Here is a 17,314-nt window from a genome sequence, read left to right as displayed (position 1 = left end):
GCCACGAGTCTTCAAGGTAGATTTATTGGCAAACATACCGTTTAAAAAGACACATCTTATGACGCTTATATAGAAAAGGGAGACATTTCGAACTTTTATAACATATTACTTTCTTTTGCAAATAAAAATTAAGAACAGAATTTTTTAAAAAGCACAGTCGTATCTCAACTCCTTTAGAGCAAACATCACAAAAATGAACGTTCATGCATGGGGACAAAATACATCTTGGTGAAAATACAGAGTCAGGAATCTTGGTAAAAGGGCTCTCTTCACTGGGAGGCCAGTTCTAGAACACTCTTTTCCAAGTGAAGAAACATGTCAGCTCCTTAAAAGTTACCGAGGCCCAAAGAAAGCATCACCAACAGCGTCTCCCCCACCAGCGATGCAGACCTCACAATAAACCGCACCCCGGCCCATCTGTGTCGCCCTCAGTTGGCGCTCGAGGCGGAGACAGAACGAATTCCATCACAGGAGTGTGGTGAACAGGTGTGCCAGTCACAAGACCAAGGAGACAACGCAGGCACCATTTCCCCCTTTCCTAAGGCCTCCTGGTGCATCTTGTAAGGAAATCAGTCCTTAGAAAAGGCCCACAGTTTCATTTTAGTGAATTAGCAATTGCCAGTCTTCTGGTGGGTATCCAGGCCATAGAAAAATCTTTAAAAGTCTTTCTCACTCGATTACACTTTTAAAGGACCATTAGCAGCATGTAAATCGGATCGCTGGGAAGCAGCAGCAGCACCCTAATACCACAGGAGGAGGCACAGCCCGCGGATGGCTCTGTTGGTCTTCCCTCAGCCCAGCTGTGTACAAGTGCTGCATCCCGGCAAAGACAGACGCGAGCGGGGGAGGGGCAGGAGGGCTACAGCTCACCCCGCAGAAGACAGGTCAGGCCGCCTGTCCACAAACAAGAACGCCTAATCCGGCCCAGCTCAGAACCATAGACCACAATGAGGAACGCCTCCAGACCCTGAGGGCCTCAGAAACTTCAAAAAGGGAATAAAAAAATAAAATCTGAAATTGGACAATACAAAACTAAGCATGTTATTCAATGATTCCACAGTTTGAGACCCCAGTGGAATAAAGATAAAATGGCATCTTGATTCTGTGGCAAGGTCATTACAAGGTTACCAGGTCAGGGCCTGTTTCAGGGATCTATAAGATCTACACTTCTGTACTTTGCCAGATGCAATTTTGTTAAAAAAGTATGATACTTAGGAGTATGGCACATTTTTATCCTATGCATGAGATGCATTCTAATAGCTCACTCTCACACAGAATGCTGAAAGGTATAAAATGAACTAAAACAAACAATACACAATCAACTGTACAGTGTTTAGGAAACACCACAGCACAGACACAGATGAAAGAAAAGGCTCAGGGCACCCGAGGAGCTCAGTCGGTTAAGCGTCTGCCTTTGGCTCGGGTCATGATCTCAGGGTCCTGGGACTGAGTCCCCACTGGATCCCTGCCTGCTCAGTGGAGAGTCTGAGTGTCCCTCTGCCCCTCCCCTGCCCCTGCTCTCTCTCTCTCTCAAATAAGTAATTTTTAAAAAATTTAAAAAGACTCACACTATATATCACAGATTCTCCCGTGATGGACAAGTCCCTCATTTCTCAATTCCATACATAAACAGGTGGGAAAACCGACAGCCCACAACAGCACTCCCAACTGACAACATTCTGATGGAAACAGAGGCCACATCCCGGGTATCATTGTTGACAACATCGTGGAATAAATCATTACATGAAGTATAACTATTCAACACTTTTTTAATCACTTTAATTTTTAAATCCACGTGCAGTGATGACTTGGAATCCTCAAGCTGACTCATCGTTACAGCATTTCCATTCCATTTATGCAAAAATGAGTAGCGAACACATAGGGACAGAAATCCCCATGTTAAACTGGAGTATTACAGCGTACCCACAACAGGTCTGGAAACCACTCTCTGCTCTTTTCTACTCTAAAAGGTCCATTGATTGAGTTTTTGATCCATTCTGTCATGGATATTTCTCTCTCCACATCTTCGTCTAATCTAAACTCATAGAACAACAACAGTGACATTGAGAAGCTGACGCATCAATCTGCACCTGAGCAGATCGGGAAAGCAAGGTCAGGCACACAGAGTTAAGACAGCGTTTCCGACTTCCCACTCTGTGGACATCACAAGGGCTCATGGTTCGTTGAGGACTTGAAGATTCTTCTGAAGAACTTATTTTCAAAGGTAATCATCCCTAGTGAAAACATCTTGAGGCGGCTGTCGCTCAGTGAATAATGATCGCTTTTTCAGAATTTATTTTTTCTTTTGAGATTCTTTCCATGACGTCCTCGTTTTACAAAAGGAATCTCTGGACTCCTTTTACAGATATTGAAGATGTTGGAATTGGGAGGAGTCAGCTTAGGGCCTACTTCCCCTTCCTGCTTCTAGAAATGTCTGTTGGAGAAAGTCAGGACGGTGGCGGATGGGCCCGGACATGGGTGGTTGGCCCTGCACCCCTGTTCCCAGACGGGGCCTTGAACCCCTGCCAACTGGTCCACAGGAACAGGTCCCCAGCTGGGGTGAGACTGAGTGTGGGTTCTCACTGTCATCCCTCCTTCTTCAAACACGCATGGGCTCTTCGTCAGGAACTCCTGAGGGGTTTTCTGAGCCCTTAGATAAAGGGGCACCGAACCCTCCCTTGAACCTCCAGGAGATCCTAGTGTCCTAGTGTTTGGCCCATGGAAATGACTTAAAGGTGCTAAATGGAAAGACGTGCACTTGTTTCACTGGACAGCTGCCTCCTTACCTAGGATGAAGACCCGGGAGCGATTCACAGTCCCGCTTGACACCTCCCGGATGCCACTGAGATGAGTGCCCCAAGTATCAAACTTGCAGAAAAGACTAGGAGAACCAGTGCCAGCACCAAGCCAGAGGGCCAAACCACAATTCCCATGCCAGCTATGACATCTAGACCCATTTCTTATGTCTCTGTAGGACACTTTCTGCAGTCCCATAAGCACAGTCAAGTTGAAAGTTAAATGAGAATGCTCCCACTCCTCACATGGCAGCCAGCACAGACTCTGCGTGTCGGTAACGTGCTGCTGCTATGATCACCGCGAGGGCCACCATGCCCGAGATGAGAACTTTCCCAAGGCAACCAAGACCACATGGTCTGAGAGAAGACATCACACTCCACCTGCTCTGTTCAACCTTTGCTAGATCCATTGATTCAAATCACCTTGCAATCTATCCATATTCTAGGCACCACCCAAACTTGTCCTCCTTGAGTACAGAAAAACGTGAGCTCCTCTCCTCCTCCTCATCCCAGCTTAACTGCTTGCCAGCAGAGGATGGCCCAAGTGAACACCCTGCTAGGGTCAGGGCCCAAGCCCCGGAACTATCTCCTCAGCTCACTGGCCTGAAAATTGGCCACCACCCCCATCTGCCCATCACTTACTCCCTGCCCCCCACAGTGCCATGTCACCCCCACCTCTGTACTCCAACTCATTCCGACAGTTCCGCCAGATAAACTTGGTTCAACTTCAAACCACACATCATCCATCTCACCACAGGGCCCCTCAGAGGTCCACAACGTGAGAGTGTTCCAAGGACACCCATGGCACAACCCCAGGAAGGCGTGAGGACCCACCCTGGGGGGTGACCCTGCAGCGACCTCACATCTTACTCCACGGGACTCCGTCTCCAACCACCTATTCAAAGGTGTTACAATTGCAGGAAAAAAACCACGATAAGGTAGACAAGTCTACTACTGCAGAATAGTGGAAAAGTCCACTGCAAATAAAGCCAACTTACAGGGAAATATTTGATTTCCTTATTTATAAATGTGATCGTCCAAACCTAAATGAGACATACCTTAAAAAGGAAAATCTGAACACAACACATGTTGACATTCTGAAGCATAAGGTAGGTTATTTCACTGGATGGAAACATACTAAGGCAGCAGTTGTCCCACTTCTGTGCTACCCATCTGTGATTTCACCAAAACCACATCCTTTACTCCTGCCAGCCACAGAAACCAAACAGTCCAATGCTACCTGTGTTCCTGCCTTGCTGCCTGAACAGTCCTATATGTCCCCTTACTTAACCCCCTCCCAGGATGAGCAGAGGGAACTATGGTCACACAAGGAAGACCAATGTATCTGGTCTGGTTTCCAGTGAAAACTCTGTAACTGGATGTGTTGCTCCCGGATTCGAAAAAAAAAATTTTTCTTTTTAAAATGCCATCAACCGAATTTAGTGAAATGGTAACGGGTACTAGAAATGAGGGGAAATAAAAGGACCTACATGTGCATCTTTTGCCTAAAAAACCAAACTTAAAAGTAATGGCTGGGAAGGAGAATGGTAAATTCGGGGGGAGAGGGGGAGACCATAATACAAAGCTTGAAAAACTGGCTAAATGATTGGTAAAACTTTCTGTTGAAGTGAAGCATCTACAGTATCTGAGAACAGACAATAAAATAGCTGGTTTGGAGCACCTCAATTACTTTTTAAGGTCCTTCATAAAATTTTATTAATGGCTCCTTAAATGTACATACATAGAAAGAAACAGCCAGAAGAATAAAGACTTAAAGAAAATACATATCCTTCGCTGGAAGTAAATTACGAGTCAACTAGAATCAGAAATTTCTGTCTCCAAAATGTTAGGTTGCTGACCCTTCAACTCTGACACTTGGTTCCAGAACCATGGAAAATCAACCTATTTTATAGATCAGACTATAAATAAATGTACATCAGCTGCTTGCTACAATGCAGTAAAATAAAGGCAGCCGGAAGAGGAGGTGGACGACAGTGACATGCCTGAGAAAGACGGCCTTGGCCACCACTGCACACCCAAGCACACTTCACTGAGACTTACGATGAGCTCGGAATCCCGCCCCATGGAAATGACGGTTCGGTTCACTGTCCGGAGAAGCTTCTCCATGATTATCTGGACATGCCTCTGAGTTGGCCCCTAGAGGAAGACACACCAGTAAAAACCAACACCCAAGACAATCATTAGCATGCAAGCCCTGGCGATTGTCACTGAATCCATTTATCCTGGAAAAAATAAATCAATTATAACCCTTAACAAGATGAAGAATGGCCCTTGTCAAAGGCAAAAGCCTTCACAAAGAAAACACAAGGCATCTTATTAATTATAGACCATTAGTGGTAATTTGTTATATAATCATAGTAATTTAATTTAAGCAAACCTTAAAAATAAAACCAATCTGTGTAAATAATATAATGTTTATGATCCCTAATTAGCCCACCAATTAGTTTTTTAGAGATACTTGTCCATCTGTAAATGGGAAGCAAGACTAAATAACCTGGGGAAGGACCGCTGGGAACACAGCACCTGTATTCTAGCACACTATCTAGGACTCAGACGCCCCCAACTTTTTTCCATCAGTAAGAATTTGCCCTGTATTTTGTATGGGACAGGATTCTTGATTATTCTTCTTGAACTTGGAACTTGTTTACGTATGTCCTCCAGGTGCTCACACACAAGGCCAGGAGAGGTACCACCTCCACGATGAGGACGGGCCACACAGCTCCTGTACTCCCAACCTTCTCCCCTTCGAGAAAAGGGCAGGCCCTGGAGTGGGGCCACCAGAGGCTAGCTGTTGGACGAAGGTGTCTACAACCTTGCAAAACAGCTCCCTGGAAGAGCTGGCGGGGCCACCATTGCTATGAAGTGATGTAATCTCACCTCTTCCTTCAACAGCACTAGACAGGCTCTGGAGCATGAGCCCATGCAGGAAGGAAGTGGGCAGGACAGGTACATGTGTGTGTTGACCAGGAAGGTATACAGAGGTCATGTGGGGGAGAGCAAAGATTAAGCCCTGCTGACCTTAAAAACCTGGCCCATCTGTCTCCTGCTGGAGGCCCAGATGGATGGGCAAGGACCTGTATGCCTTTCCAGACACACCCAGAGACTCAGTGAGTTCCTAAGTGTGTGCGTGGGTGCACAGCCACAGATGTGTACGCTGGAGGGGTTGGGGGGTATGTTGGGGACGGGAAGCCACAGAGTCCGATTTTCCACATGCACCTGCACCAACTTCTGATTAAGAAAAAAGCTCAGGGAACTAAGCATATAATTTACAAATTCAAAAGGAAACACCATTTAAAAAGAAAAAAAGTGCTATCTAAAAAAGCACAGGAGGAAATTACTTGTTAGGAGAGGAATGTGGGAACAGAGGCAGAGAGCCATTCTCAAAACTCTCAGAAGCATCAATGACTTAAAAAACAAAAACAAAAAATAAAACAAAACAAAAAGAAACCCAAATCTCAGTGCCTGCATTATTCTAAACTAAGAAATGGCAAAAAGAATATAGATAACTAGCCTCCATTTGTTTATTTCTAATTTTTAATATCAAAGCCATTTTCTGACCTTAAAGATTAAAACACGTCTTGGGGAGGCATTCACCCAAGAAGTCACGGGAAAAACTTGAAAGATTTTTAACTTGGAAGAATACACATTTTCACGTTAGTATCACACTTTATAAATAAATACACACGATTAAAGGATACCACTCAACGGAGAGAAAGGCTAACCCTTAAAAGTAAGGTCATTCCTTCTGAAATAAATTCAAAGCACCTTTGTGCAGTGAGGCGGGGGCTCACGTTGATGCTAAGGGACCCCTCCCGCCGGGCCCCCAGAGGGAGCCTGGGCAAACGTAGCCATTACTCACCACGTCCTTCCTGTAGAGAACCTCCAGGATGGTGCTGAGCAGCTGGCAACAGGCCTCCAGGTCTTCCTGTCTCTCCAGATGGTACTTGAGCTGATCTGTCATCATGGGAAGCAGGATCTCTCTGCAGTCTGCAGGGGACACCGGGCTGCCAGTCAGCAGGAGACCCACCAAGACGCAACTCTATTTGCTAGAAGCTTGTTTTTCTAGCATGTTACATTATTTCCAAGCATGTTACATTTACTTTCTTCCAAATGTGAAACTGACATCTGGAGGGGGTCAGATGGCTGGATGGGAGGAAATCACTTATCTTGCTCTATAAACACTTTACACACAAGCCCGTGTGCACACATCTATGTGTGGGACCTTGTAATTACACAAGAATAATCCACAAACATACATAAACACATTGACACATGCATCCCCTAGAGTTCAGAGAGATAAACACAAAAGCACCTGTTGGGAGTTCTGACTAGTTTTCTGTGCTGAGCTATAAATTCACTGATTTACAACTTTAAAAGAAATACTAGTTGCAACAAACATTATTTGAATGGCAGCTACTCTTGTTTTTTTTCCCAAGAGGACCAAAGCATGGTTTCCTTCTGCTCCCATATGCCTCATAAATGCAGGTTTCTGAGCTCAGCGGGGTCATAACCAACAAAATTCTGCGCCTGATCTTTGCTCACTCAGGGACAGCTTTCTGCTAGGCTCCCACCTACAGACAGTTTGCAGAGGGCAGAGGACTCAGATTCTGAAGAGGCTGGCGGTTAAAGTTCTCCCTTCTGAACAAAGACATCTTGAGCAGCTCACGTTAGCTGTCTGAGTCTGACATGGACACACGGCACGAGCTAGTCACAGGCTTGGAATACAATGTACTCCTACAAGATTAAGTGCGAAGGACCGGGCCTAGTTAGTTGCTTAGGACAAGGGACTGGCTCTTAGGACATGAGAGATACAGATGAGGAGCCACAGGCTCTCTCTGGCTTCCAGACTCCTGTGCTAACGTGCGGGCTCGTGAAAGGAGCTCTGGGGGGCAAGCACTGAGTGTGCAGATGAGGGTCAGGGAGGCCTCCTTCAGAGGGGCAATACCCTCACCTGCTGGCAAGAGGAATAATAACTTCTCACATGGGGCAGGCAACCGAAGAAAGGGAAAACTGTACACAAAGTCAGGGTGGCAGGTGCACAGAACACATTCTAGAGGAAGGGAGAAGAGGGACAGGATAAAAGGCCCGACAGGCAGTTGGAAACCAGCATGAACATGAAGGCAGAGGTGAAGGGAAGCTGAGAAATGGAACATGCTGGCGGGGAAGAGATAGGAGCAGATTTAAGGGCTAGAGACCCTCTGGGACAGAGCATGAGAAGGACAGTGGGGACAGAGGAGGCAGAGAAACCTGGTAGGTCCTAGGATCATCCAGGCAAGAAAAAGCAGAGCCCTGACCTCCTGTGGAGGGGTAAGTCTGAAAGAGGCTTTGAACAAGACCACTGAAGGCAGGCTAGACAGTGCTTGGTGAGGGAAGGTGGCAGATAAAGGAGTGTCCAACCCAGTGCCCAGCACCCTGGTCATACACGTGTCATCCAAGAAGCCATGTGATGCCACCCAAGGAGAGGAAAGTGGGAAAACAAATCTATTTTACAAAGAGAAGGGTTCAGTTTGTACAAGTTGAGTTTGAGTTGCCTGATGGACACCCTGGTTGCCTCTACAAGGCAAATGGAGACAGGGTTCTAGATGTTATCTCTGGCTTAGAAAGGAAGAATCACCAGCTTTTAGGCAGTAATGAAATCCTAGAAGACTATCAAAGGGAAAATGAAGAATGAGCAGGAAACCCGGACCAGCCTCAGGAAGGAAGTACTAGAAGGAGGCGCAGGACACGAAGGAGGAGAGGGCAGGGATGCGGAGGAGCCAGAGACAAGTGACATCCCCAAAGGAGGAGAGTGGTCAACGTGGCCAAATACAGCAACAAGAACAGGCGCATGTTCCAGAATAGGATGAGGCGGTTAGAGGCCCATGGGCCCCCTGAGGCAGCTTCCAGCAGTGGCTGAGCGGGGATGAAAAATGGGAATAAGGGGGGGGCACCTGGGGGCTCAGTCGTTAAGCATCTGCCTTCAGCTTCGGTCATGATCTCAGGGTCCTGGGATTGAGCACCGCATCGGTCTCCCTCCTCAGCGGGGAGCCTGTTTGTCCCTCTCCCTCTCCCCCCTGCTGTGTTCCCTCTCTCGCTGTGTCTCTCTCTGTCAAATAAATAAAATTTTTATTTTAAAAAAATGACAATAAGAGATAAAGACACAACTCCCAGGAGAACAGCTGTGTGATGAAGGGACACTGGGATGTAAGGACCAAGGAACATCCAGGTTCTCATTTGTTTTTTCGAGAGAAGCAGAGCAAAAAATGTTCGGAAAATGAAAGAAAAATAAGGAAACAAACACAAGGAGATTAAAGACAAAATGTAATTACTAATTGTCTCTTCCAGTTGGGAAATCCCATTTAAATCCAGTATCATCCTCCCCCCACCATGAGCAAGTATCTTCTCGCCACGCAAGCTCTGCTGGTGAAACCAGCCCAGCCACTGCTGTTCCCTTTAAAATGCAGAGCACGAGACAGAAGATGGCAGAGCTCTGAAACATTAGATATACTTAGCTTGTTTTTAGGATTTTACATTTTAGGGCTTACGTTAATGACACATAAAAACATGTTTTGCACTATTGTTTCCTGAGGTTTTTTAGTAAGAAAAAACAAAGCCTGCAATGCTGAAATGGTTCTTGCAAGTACGTGAGACCCACTTAGCGAGACTTCCACAAGCACTACACGGTAATGTAGGCCCAAGGGTGCAGGTGCAAGCCACGAGAAGGAAGACAGAGCACACACCCTTCTGTTCCACCGACTTCAGGGAACCGCATGTGGGAAGCTCAGGCTAAGGTTTTTCCAAATCCCATACTAAGTCCCCTGAAAAGGATGAATAGCAGCTACATTTTTCCAGAGAGTTTCGTCCAATGATTACATGATTTCACTTGTTGACAATTAGAGTAGTCAATACTTCATGCACAAGGGACTGACGTGCTCTGCATCTTCTGGACAGAGGCCCAGTTCACCCTGCTGGCTGTAATGTCGGGAAACACCGGAGGCCAGGGAGTGGGACACGGAGCACGTGGAGAGACGCTATCCTCTGTGTTCACCAACGTCAGGGGCCCTCACAAGATTCCCTTACGTTCTCAGCCAACCCTCCCTGTGATGCCAACGGGGAAGTCAGACTCCCAGAGAGAGCATCTCCCCAAATACCACAGCCCTGTAAACTCATGAGGGGAAGTGCTCCAAAGAGCCAAGGCCTACAGTCAGTGCAGGAGCAGGTGTCAGAGAGCGGCCGGAGACTAAGCCCGTCCAAGGGAAACGCCGCAAGAAAATGACCGATGGCAGTGAAGCCAGCCTGAAAATGCATCGGTTCCAAATGCTGACCCACCGAACACACGAATAGCATAAGCACCCCACGCGTCTTTCTTACAGAATCTCAACACTCATAAACGAGATCTGCCCTCAGTAGCTCTTGACACGCTGACCTGAACCACAATACCGCATCCAGTGTAACGACTACGCACCAACCTCCTTGAACCCAACAGGCTGGGAAGGTTTTCTGGCAAACCCGTCTGGGTCCAGCCCTGCTTGCATCCATCCTCATGGCCCTTGGTAAGACATCTCTAAGACGATGGTCTTCGTTCTCTTTTGCCAAAACACATCACCTAGCTTTACCACCTCCACCAGGGGGCCAAGCTCCTTGGTCGCCCCGTCCGCTGGTTCATCCCTACCACTGCCCCCATCTTGAAGGCAAGTCAGATTTCCAAGACATCTCAGAGGGAGAAGTTGGAGCCACAAAGCCCTGGACCCTCACAACATGATAAAGGAGAATGAATGACTGTCAGCTAGGTCTAACAAGCGTAGGAGGAACCCAACAGAGGTGGAAGGCCAATCCAGGTTAGAAGGAGGATGGTGTCCGTGAGCAGTATCAGAAAACCAGAGGAGCGCAGTTCTGGACTCAGAGATGGCAGCGATGTCCCTGTAGGCACCGAGACCAAGATGCCCTGGCCGAAATCCATCTCCTACCAACCATTATCTGTCATGCTGGACCGGCAGTTGTTGACGTCCCCGTTCTCAGAGGTAATTGAGTGTGTTAGTGTCATTTGTCAGAATTACTCCAGGGTGAAGAAGTGACGGCTGCCCCATTCATCCTCGGCAGGAGATGCTGTCAGCCCTCTTCCGCTACACGGTGGGAACGCCCACCTTCTCCCCGAGCCAGGGGTCTGCTAGGGAGCTGCACCTGTTCGTTATCCACTTCTCTTGATGAGAAATGACAAAACTTTTTATAAACTTTGCTGCCATTTTGTCACATGGAAAGACATTTCATTCTCTTAGTCCCCTGAGAACATAAAAACCATGATCGCAAGGGACCCAACCACAAGCTAGATGTTTCCAGTAACCATGGAAGAATGTAGCTCATCTGTCTTTTTTTTTTTTAATATTTAAAAAATATATATATATATTTTATTTATTTATTTGACAGAAGAAATCACAAGTAGGCACAGGCAGGCAGAGAGAGAGGGGGAAGCAGGCTCCCCGCTGAGCAGAGAGCCCGATGCGGGGCTCGATCCCAGGACCCTGAGATCATGACCCGAGTGGAAGGCAGAGGCTTAACCCACTGAGCCACCCAGGTGCCCCTCATTTGTCCTTTGTCATCCTCCTCACCCACAGCTGGTGGCGGGAAAGTGGGAAAAGGGGAGCAGCAGCACCCTTCACTGGAAGGATGAGAGAAGCCAGTGTCGGCAGGACTTCATGAAAGCAGCCTGACACCCCGGTGTCAAGGATCACCATCTTCCAGCTCCAGAGTGGAGTTCTGGAGACGGGCAGCCAAGGTGTGCAGGCTTTCCTCAAAGACCACACTGAACTCACCAGGCATCTCATGCAGGTCTTTGAGGACAGAGGGTCACAGGGTAGCAGCACACCTCAGAAATATGTGCCAGGCCCACAGGAAGAAAGGCAATGCCCCAGAGACCTGGAGAAGCCAAGGGGACCAAAGCTGGAGACTGGCCAATCAGCACATCTTGTTGGTGACCCGTGATCTGCAAGACCCAGCATGGCCCACGGCCAGACTGGGGCAGAAGGGCCCCAGGCACCCAATGTGGGGACCACCGTAAATGACCACCGGTTCTACCATCCTTGCTGGGATGCAGTCTTAATGAGAGCAGAGGGCTTCCTCTCACCCAAGAAAACTGGACGCCACACGTACACTAAGACCTGACTGTGCCTGTGTGTACTGCCTGTTAGCAGGACAGCTGTTACCCATGTCCCTCGTTCTTGGTCTGGAAACACCAGCGTTCAGGTCCTGACTGGCGGGAAGGAGGGACCTGCGGTCAGAGCCACCGTGCCCAGTGCCCCATCCTTGAAAGATTTCAGAGGGAAGACGGCACCATAACAAGATCTCTCCCCCATTGCCAGTGACCCGGTTTCACAAAATGGTGTCCAAGGCAGCCAGGACGGGAGTGTGCAAGTACATGTGCACATGAGGACACACGTGTGAGAGCTGATGTGGGCGATCTGCCATTCCAGGTGATCTCATCAGATCAAGTGAGAGGTGTGCGGCAAAAAGCCGGTCTGCCTCCCCGTGCCATCCCAGCTTCTCAGCCGACCCCAACAGGGCCCAAGGGACAGAGGATCCCCGAGCTCAACTATCCAAGGCATCTCTTACTCCACATGTCAGTGACTTCCAGCTTCTTCCAGAAGTGGGAGGCACAAGGCCTAAGTGACTCACAAGTCTCAAATTGTACCATCAGGTCAAGACAAAAAATGCAGAGCACAAAGGAAAGTACACCACACACACTCAACACAAACACACATACATAAATCTACCACACACACTGTCACACAGCACACCACACTCACACCACACACACTGCATACACTCCTACCATGAACACCACACATTCCTACCACACACCACACCACACACACTTCCTTCTACCACAAACACACATATAAACCACAGTCATATAACACATTTACACAACACACATACACCACATTCACTCACACCACACCACACATTCACACCACTCACTACACACACACCACGCATACTCACACATTACATGCACACACAGCAAACACATGTTCATGCATGCAATGAAAAATTTTAAAGCGTCAGATGCAGTCTCTCACAGCCAAGAAAGAAGAATCTCCTGTCATATTCTGAACATCCCAACTCGGTGTCCTAAATACCCTTCCCCATGAACACAGTGACATTTCTCTACCATGACTGATGCCAACAGCCCAATTAGGTTCAAGACAGATGGCCTGGGAAACTGACAATCCCCCTCAAAAGCAAACAAACAAACCTTTGAATTTTAACAGAGAACACATTTTAATCAACTGCCCACACATAACCATTGGAAAATAGCTACACTAAATATTTGACTGGAAGCCTAGGAACCTGGGTCACTCTTCAATTTTGGGAAAGGCTTTACTCTCATTAACATTCAGTTTACTCACACACATTAGGAAAAGATAAAACGCACCCTGCTTACTCTTTGCTTTGGATCTTGGGCAAGTTTCCTCTACTCTCAAAGCCTTAATTTTTTAATCTGCAAAATGGGGCTGCGTACATATCTCTGAGGTTCACTGTGACAATCAGATGGTATATTGTGTGCATCTGGCAAATAGGAGTGTTCGATAAATGAGAGCTGCCAATAACAGGAACAAAACAGTATCATGGCGTAAAGTCAGCCTTTCCAACAAAAAGTACATAAAGGCGAATGCCTCAGAGCTACACTACCTAACAGAGTGCCTAACAGTGCACACTTGAAATACAGCTGGTGCCAAGAAGGAATGAAATTCAAATTTAGTTAATTTTTAAGTAATTAAAACATAAATGTAAAAAATGATACATTGCTTATCAGAAACATTAGTATGGAAGACTGGAACAACTTCAGGATGGGAATTTACTTTTCAGTAGTAAATTCTATGAAATGTTCAAAACACAGATTAAGTATCTGTGATGAAAATTAAGCATCCACACTGAGACGTGCAATTGGTGTCAAAAACACACTGGCTTTCAGAGACGCAGTGTGGAAAAAAATGAATGGAAACCAGGTCATTAGTAATACTTAGATCAAAGTCATGTTGAGATGATATTTTAGATAAATCATTAAAATTAATTTCAGCGATTGCTTTGCTTTTTGTTTTTTTTTTCTACTATAGCCTCTAGAAAGTCATAAATTGCATATGTGGCTCACACTGTATTTGTGTTGGACAGCCTGGTCTCCGAGGATGCTAGGAAGCAGATGTTCAAGACCTCCTGTGTGATTTCTCATTTTAATGAACTCGTGTTCATTACTGGAAGGAGAATGAAGGCCACCGCAGATCTCTCCTATCAGATCTCTCTTCACATGGATGTGACCACAGGGCTTGGAAGCGCCCGACAGTCTGAGTTAGGTAGAGATAGAAACCCCAGGGAAGGCAGAACTAGCTGACACAGTTCTCCTGATTTCCCCACCAGACAAGGGAAATGCAGGAAGCCCGGTGGACCCAGACTCCACACAAATCGGCTGTGGGGATCAGAGGTCCCAGCCACCCTTCCAGAACCCCCCTCCCAGTGTGATCTGCTATGATTACAGACAGCAATAATTCAACATCTGTTCATCCTCAGCTGTGCAGGCTGAAGCCATGATGATTAATGCTCTGGTAATGGGCACGAAGTAAAAAATATTAATCTTTATAAAAGGTATTCAACAGGCATCATCAGCTTATAAATGTCCAAGTAGAATATCCGTCTATAACCCCATTACGGCTCTACATTAAAGCAAGATGCAAATATGAGAATGAATTTGTCCATTTAAAACATTCATTTTATGAACACTGAGTAATGCGCTGCTTAATTTTTAGTTTGGTCACATTAAACAAATGATCCATAAAGTGCATTTAATAACCTTGAGCCTGTTACATTGAACCGAGACCCAGATTAACACTTTTAATGAGAATTAAACAGTAGGAACTATATAAATGGGGGATGCTGGTTACTCATTCATTATAGACACTCGTCTGATTTTTCAACTACCTAAGAACTCTGTACTCACGATTCAGTTTATTCTAATCATTTTCTCCCTCAAGTCCTCAAACAACAGAAATGTAGGAAATGGAGTCAGCAGTGGAAGCGATCACAGGAGCCATCTACTTATGTCCAGATTGACAGATGGGGGTGCCAGGAGCCAGAGAGAAGGGACATCCAGGGATTGTGCCACTAAGCAGCTGACCCAGAATTAGGTGCCTGATTCTGAAGCCATAACTCCTTAGATTAAATGACACATGCATGTAACCACATGTGGTTCTGGCTTCTTTAAAAGTCAGATGCATATTACATTTTTCCAAGGATCATCTTAATGTAACAAGTCATAATCATTGGTAGTACCAAGAGAATCAATACAAACTGAGGAATCCTAGGTAAATCATTTTTCATTTTTGGATTCCCTCTTTCATTTTTCCTCTTTGTCTGTGAAATGAAGTAAATACAACTGTCCTCACCATGTTTCTACTCCTACCATCCGGTTAACACCTTCATAAATAGTTTGGTCAGAAGCTCCTCGGTGCCACTCAGCTAAGTGCTGAAATTATCAGAAATAAGATAACCTGCATGTCAGTTTTGAGGTATCCAAAGTCATGGAATTTTAATTGAGAGGATGACATTAAAATTAGAAGAATCCACTGGGTGCCTGGGTGGCACAGTTGACTGAGCATCCGACTCTTGGCATCCGCTCCAACCATGATCTCAGGATCGTGAGATCGAGCCCCATGTCAGCTCCATGCTCATGGAGTCTGCTTGAGATTCTCTTCTACCTCTCCCTCTGCTGCTCATGTACTCTCTCTGTGTCTGTCTGTCTCTCTCACTCAAATAAATAAAATCTTTAAAACACAAGACATTAAATGAATCTTGGAAATCGGAAGGAGAATGTGTAAATGAATCTTGGAAATCGGAAGGAGAATGTGGTAGCATAGAGACTGTATAGCAATGGGAAAAAACGCTGATCAAAGGTATCTTCTGGATGAAGCCACTGAACCCAGCACAATACATGTCGTCTTTTTGGAAGAAAGAATGGAGAAGGAGATATTTCTTAACTGCTCGGTTAATAATAGGAATTAGACATTCGTTGGTATTATAGTAATAATTTTTCAGAAGAAAGAAATGAACAAACAACCAATGGAGAAAAATCAGTAGAGTCCCATTTACAAGCAGATGAAAAGACTAGATGAAAAAATTAGAAACAGTCAGGTAAAGTCCTGGGGAATACTATGTGGGACATGCCAGTCGGGCCAGGAAACTAGTCGCTAGATGGATGGAAGTGAATTAAAGGGGTGGTTTAGTAAGTTCAGAAGGAATTCTACAGGTATGCCAGTCCTTAGGCAGAATCTCACCAAGTGCAGGATAAGAAAATAAAGATACAATGTACAGAGCTGAGGTGTGGTATGCATTCTTTTAACCAGGAAAGGGAGGGAAGACAGGAACCTAAGTCTTGGCCACTGTACTCCAGCACACACAGTGTTTTGTTACTACACATATTTGTTCAGCCCCCTTGATATAACTGCCATCTGTCACTCAATATATTACTACAAACTCTACAGCTCATTCTAGTCTTGCTTGTTTAAAAATGCACAGGGCCATACTGAAATCTGAGGAGTGCTGCTTCAAGGCCAGTATCTCTGTCAAACTTCTACCTTATTCACTCCATGGAAAAGACTAGAGATGCTTAGCGTCATCGCCACATCTGTTGCAACTAAGTGGAGTTTCTGAGCTGAAAATTGAAGTGGAGTTTCTTGAATCTGATCAAGATTTTCATAAATGTTTTCTCATGGTGATAGATTCTTTGTAATTACACTGGCTTCCAAGACTGAGTCAACTGGCTAAGATAAAAACAAAAAACCCAGAAACAACAACAACAATAAAAACAACAAGCCTACAAACTCCCGTTTGCCCTGACAATGAAATGTATACAGTAAAAACAGTGTCGAAACCCTATAGTCCAGTCCACTCTATCTTCAGAGATGGTCTGTGCACTCAGAAAAGGATTTATTCAACAGAAAAAGAATGGGGTCTTCGAGGAGAACCTGGGAGAAAGCAGACTGACCTGGGGCTCCTCCAATGGTCCCAGGCAAGATACTGTAGATAACACATCATGTAGGTACAGAGCTAGTCTCATACAGCTTGGAAGGAATCATGAACTGGGGCGACACACAGACTTGCTGTCCTGATGCCCCGTGTGAGCATGAACAGATACAGGACGAGAGAGGTAAGCTCTTCTAAGGCTGCTCTTCTTGCACCCAACATCAAGCAACAGGGATAGGAGGTCACCCAGAGGTGGGTACAGAACAAAAGGTTAACTATACTAAAGACTATAATAAAGGTGGACCAAACACATGCTGAGGAACTACTACCAATTTGATCACAGATAAGAGTCCCCCCGCCACACACACACACACACACACACACACACACACACACACAAAGGAAAAAAGTATGAAAACTCCCTAAGCACAACCCTGCATTTTGGCTTATTTATTTTTGCATAGTTTGTTTACATTTATTTATGTGTTTGTTTATCCACATATTTCTAT

General features: G+C 45.8%; 1 protein-coding gene across 4 annotated transcripts in view; it reads right to left on the bottom strand.

Annotated features, from left to right (window-relative positions):
- The window catches only part of DOCK1 (dedicator of cytokinesis 1), a 489,630-nt gene that overhangs the window by 295,739 nt on the left and 176,577 nt on the right, over positions 1-17,314 (bottom strand). For all 4 annotated transcript variants that reach the window (XM_082721511.1, XM_082721510.1, XM_082721512.1 and 1 more), the window contains 2 exons: positions 6,676-6,803; positions 4,857-4,952 (listed from right to left, as the gene is read on the bottom strand). In XM_082721511.1, the coding sequence (XP_082577637.1) occupies positions 4,857-4,952; positions 6,676-6,803 (224 nt within the window). The remainder of the gene's footprint in view (positions 1-4,856; positions 4,953-6,675; positions 6,804-17,314) is intronic.

Source organism: Mustela nivalis (assembly GCF_964662115.1).
Source record: "Mustela nivalis genome assembly, chromosome: 2".
Classification (NCBI taxonomy): domain Eukaryota; kingdom Metazoa; phylum Chordata; class Mammalia; order Carnivora; family Mustelidae; genus Mustela; species Mustela nivalis.
The sequence above is the reverse complement of the archived record's forward strand: the minus strand, read 5'-3'. Positions and strand labels throughout refer to the sequence as shown.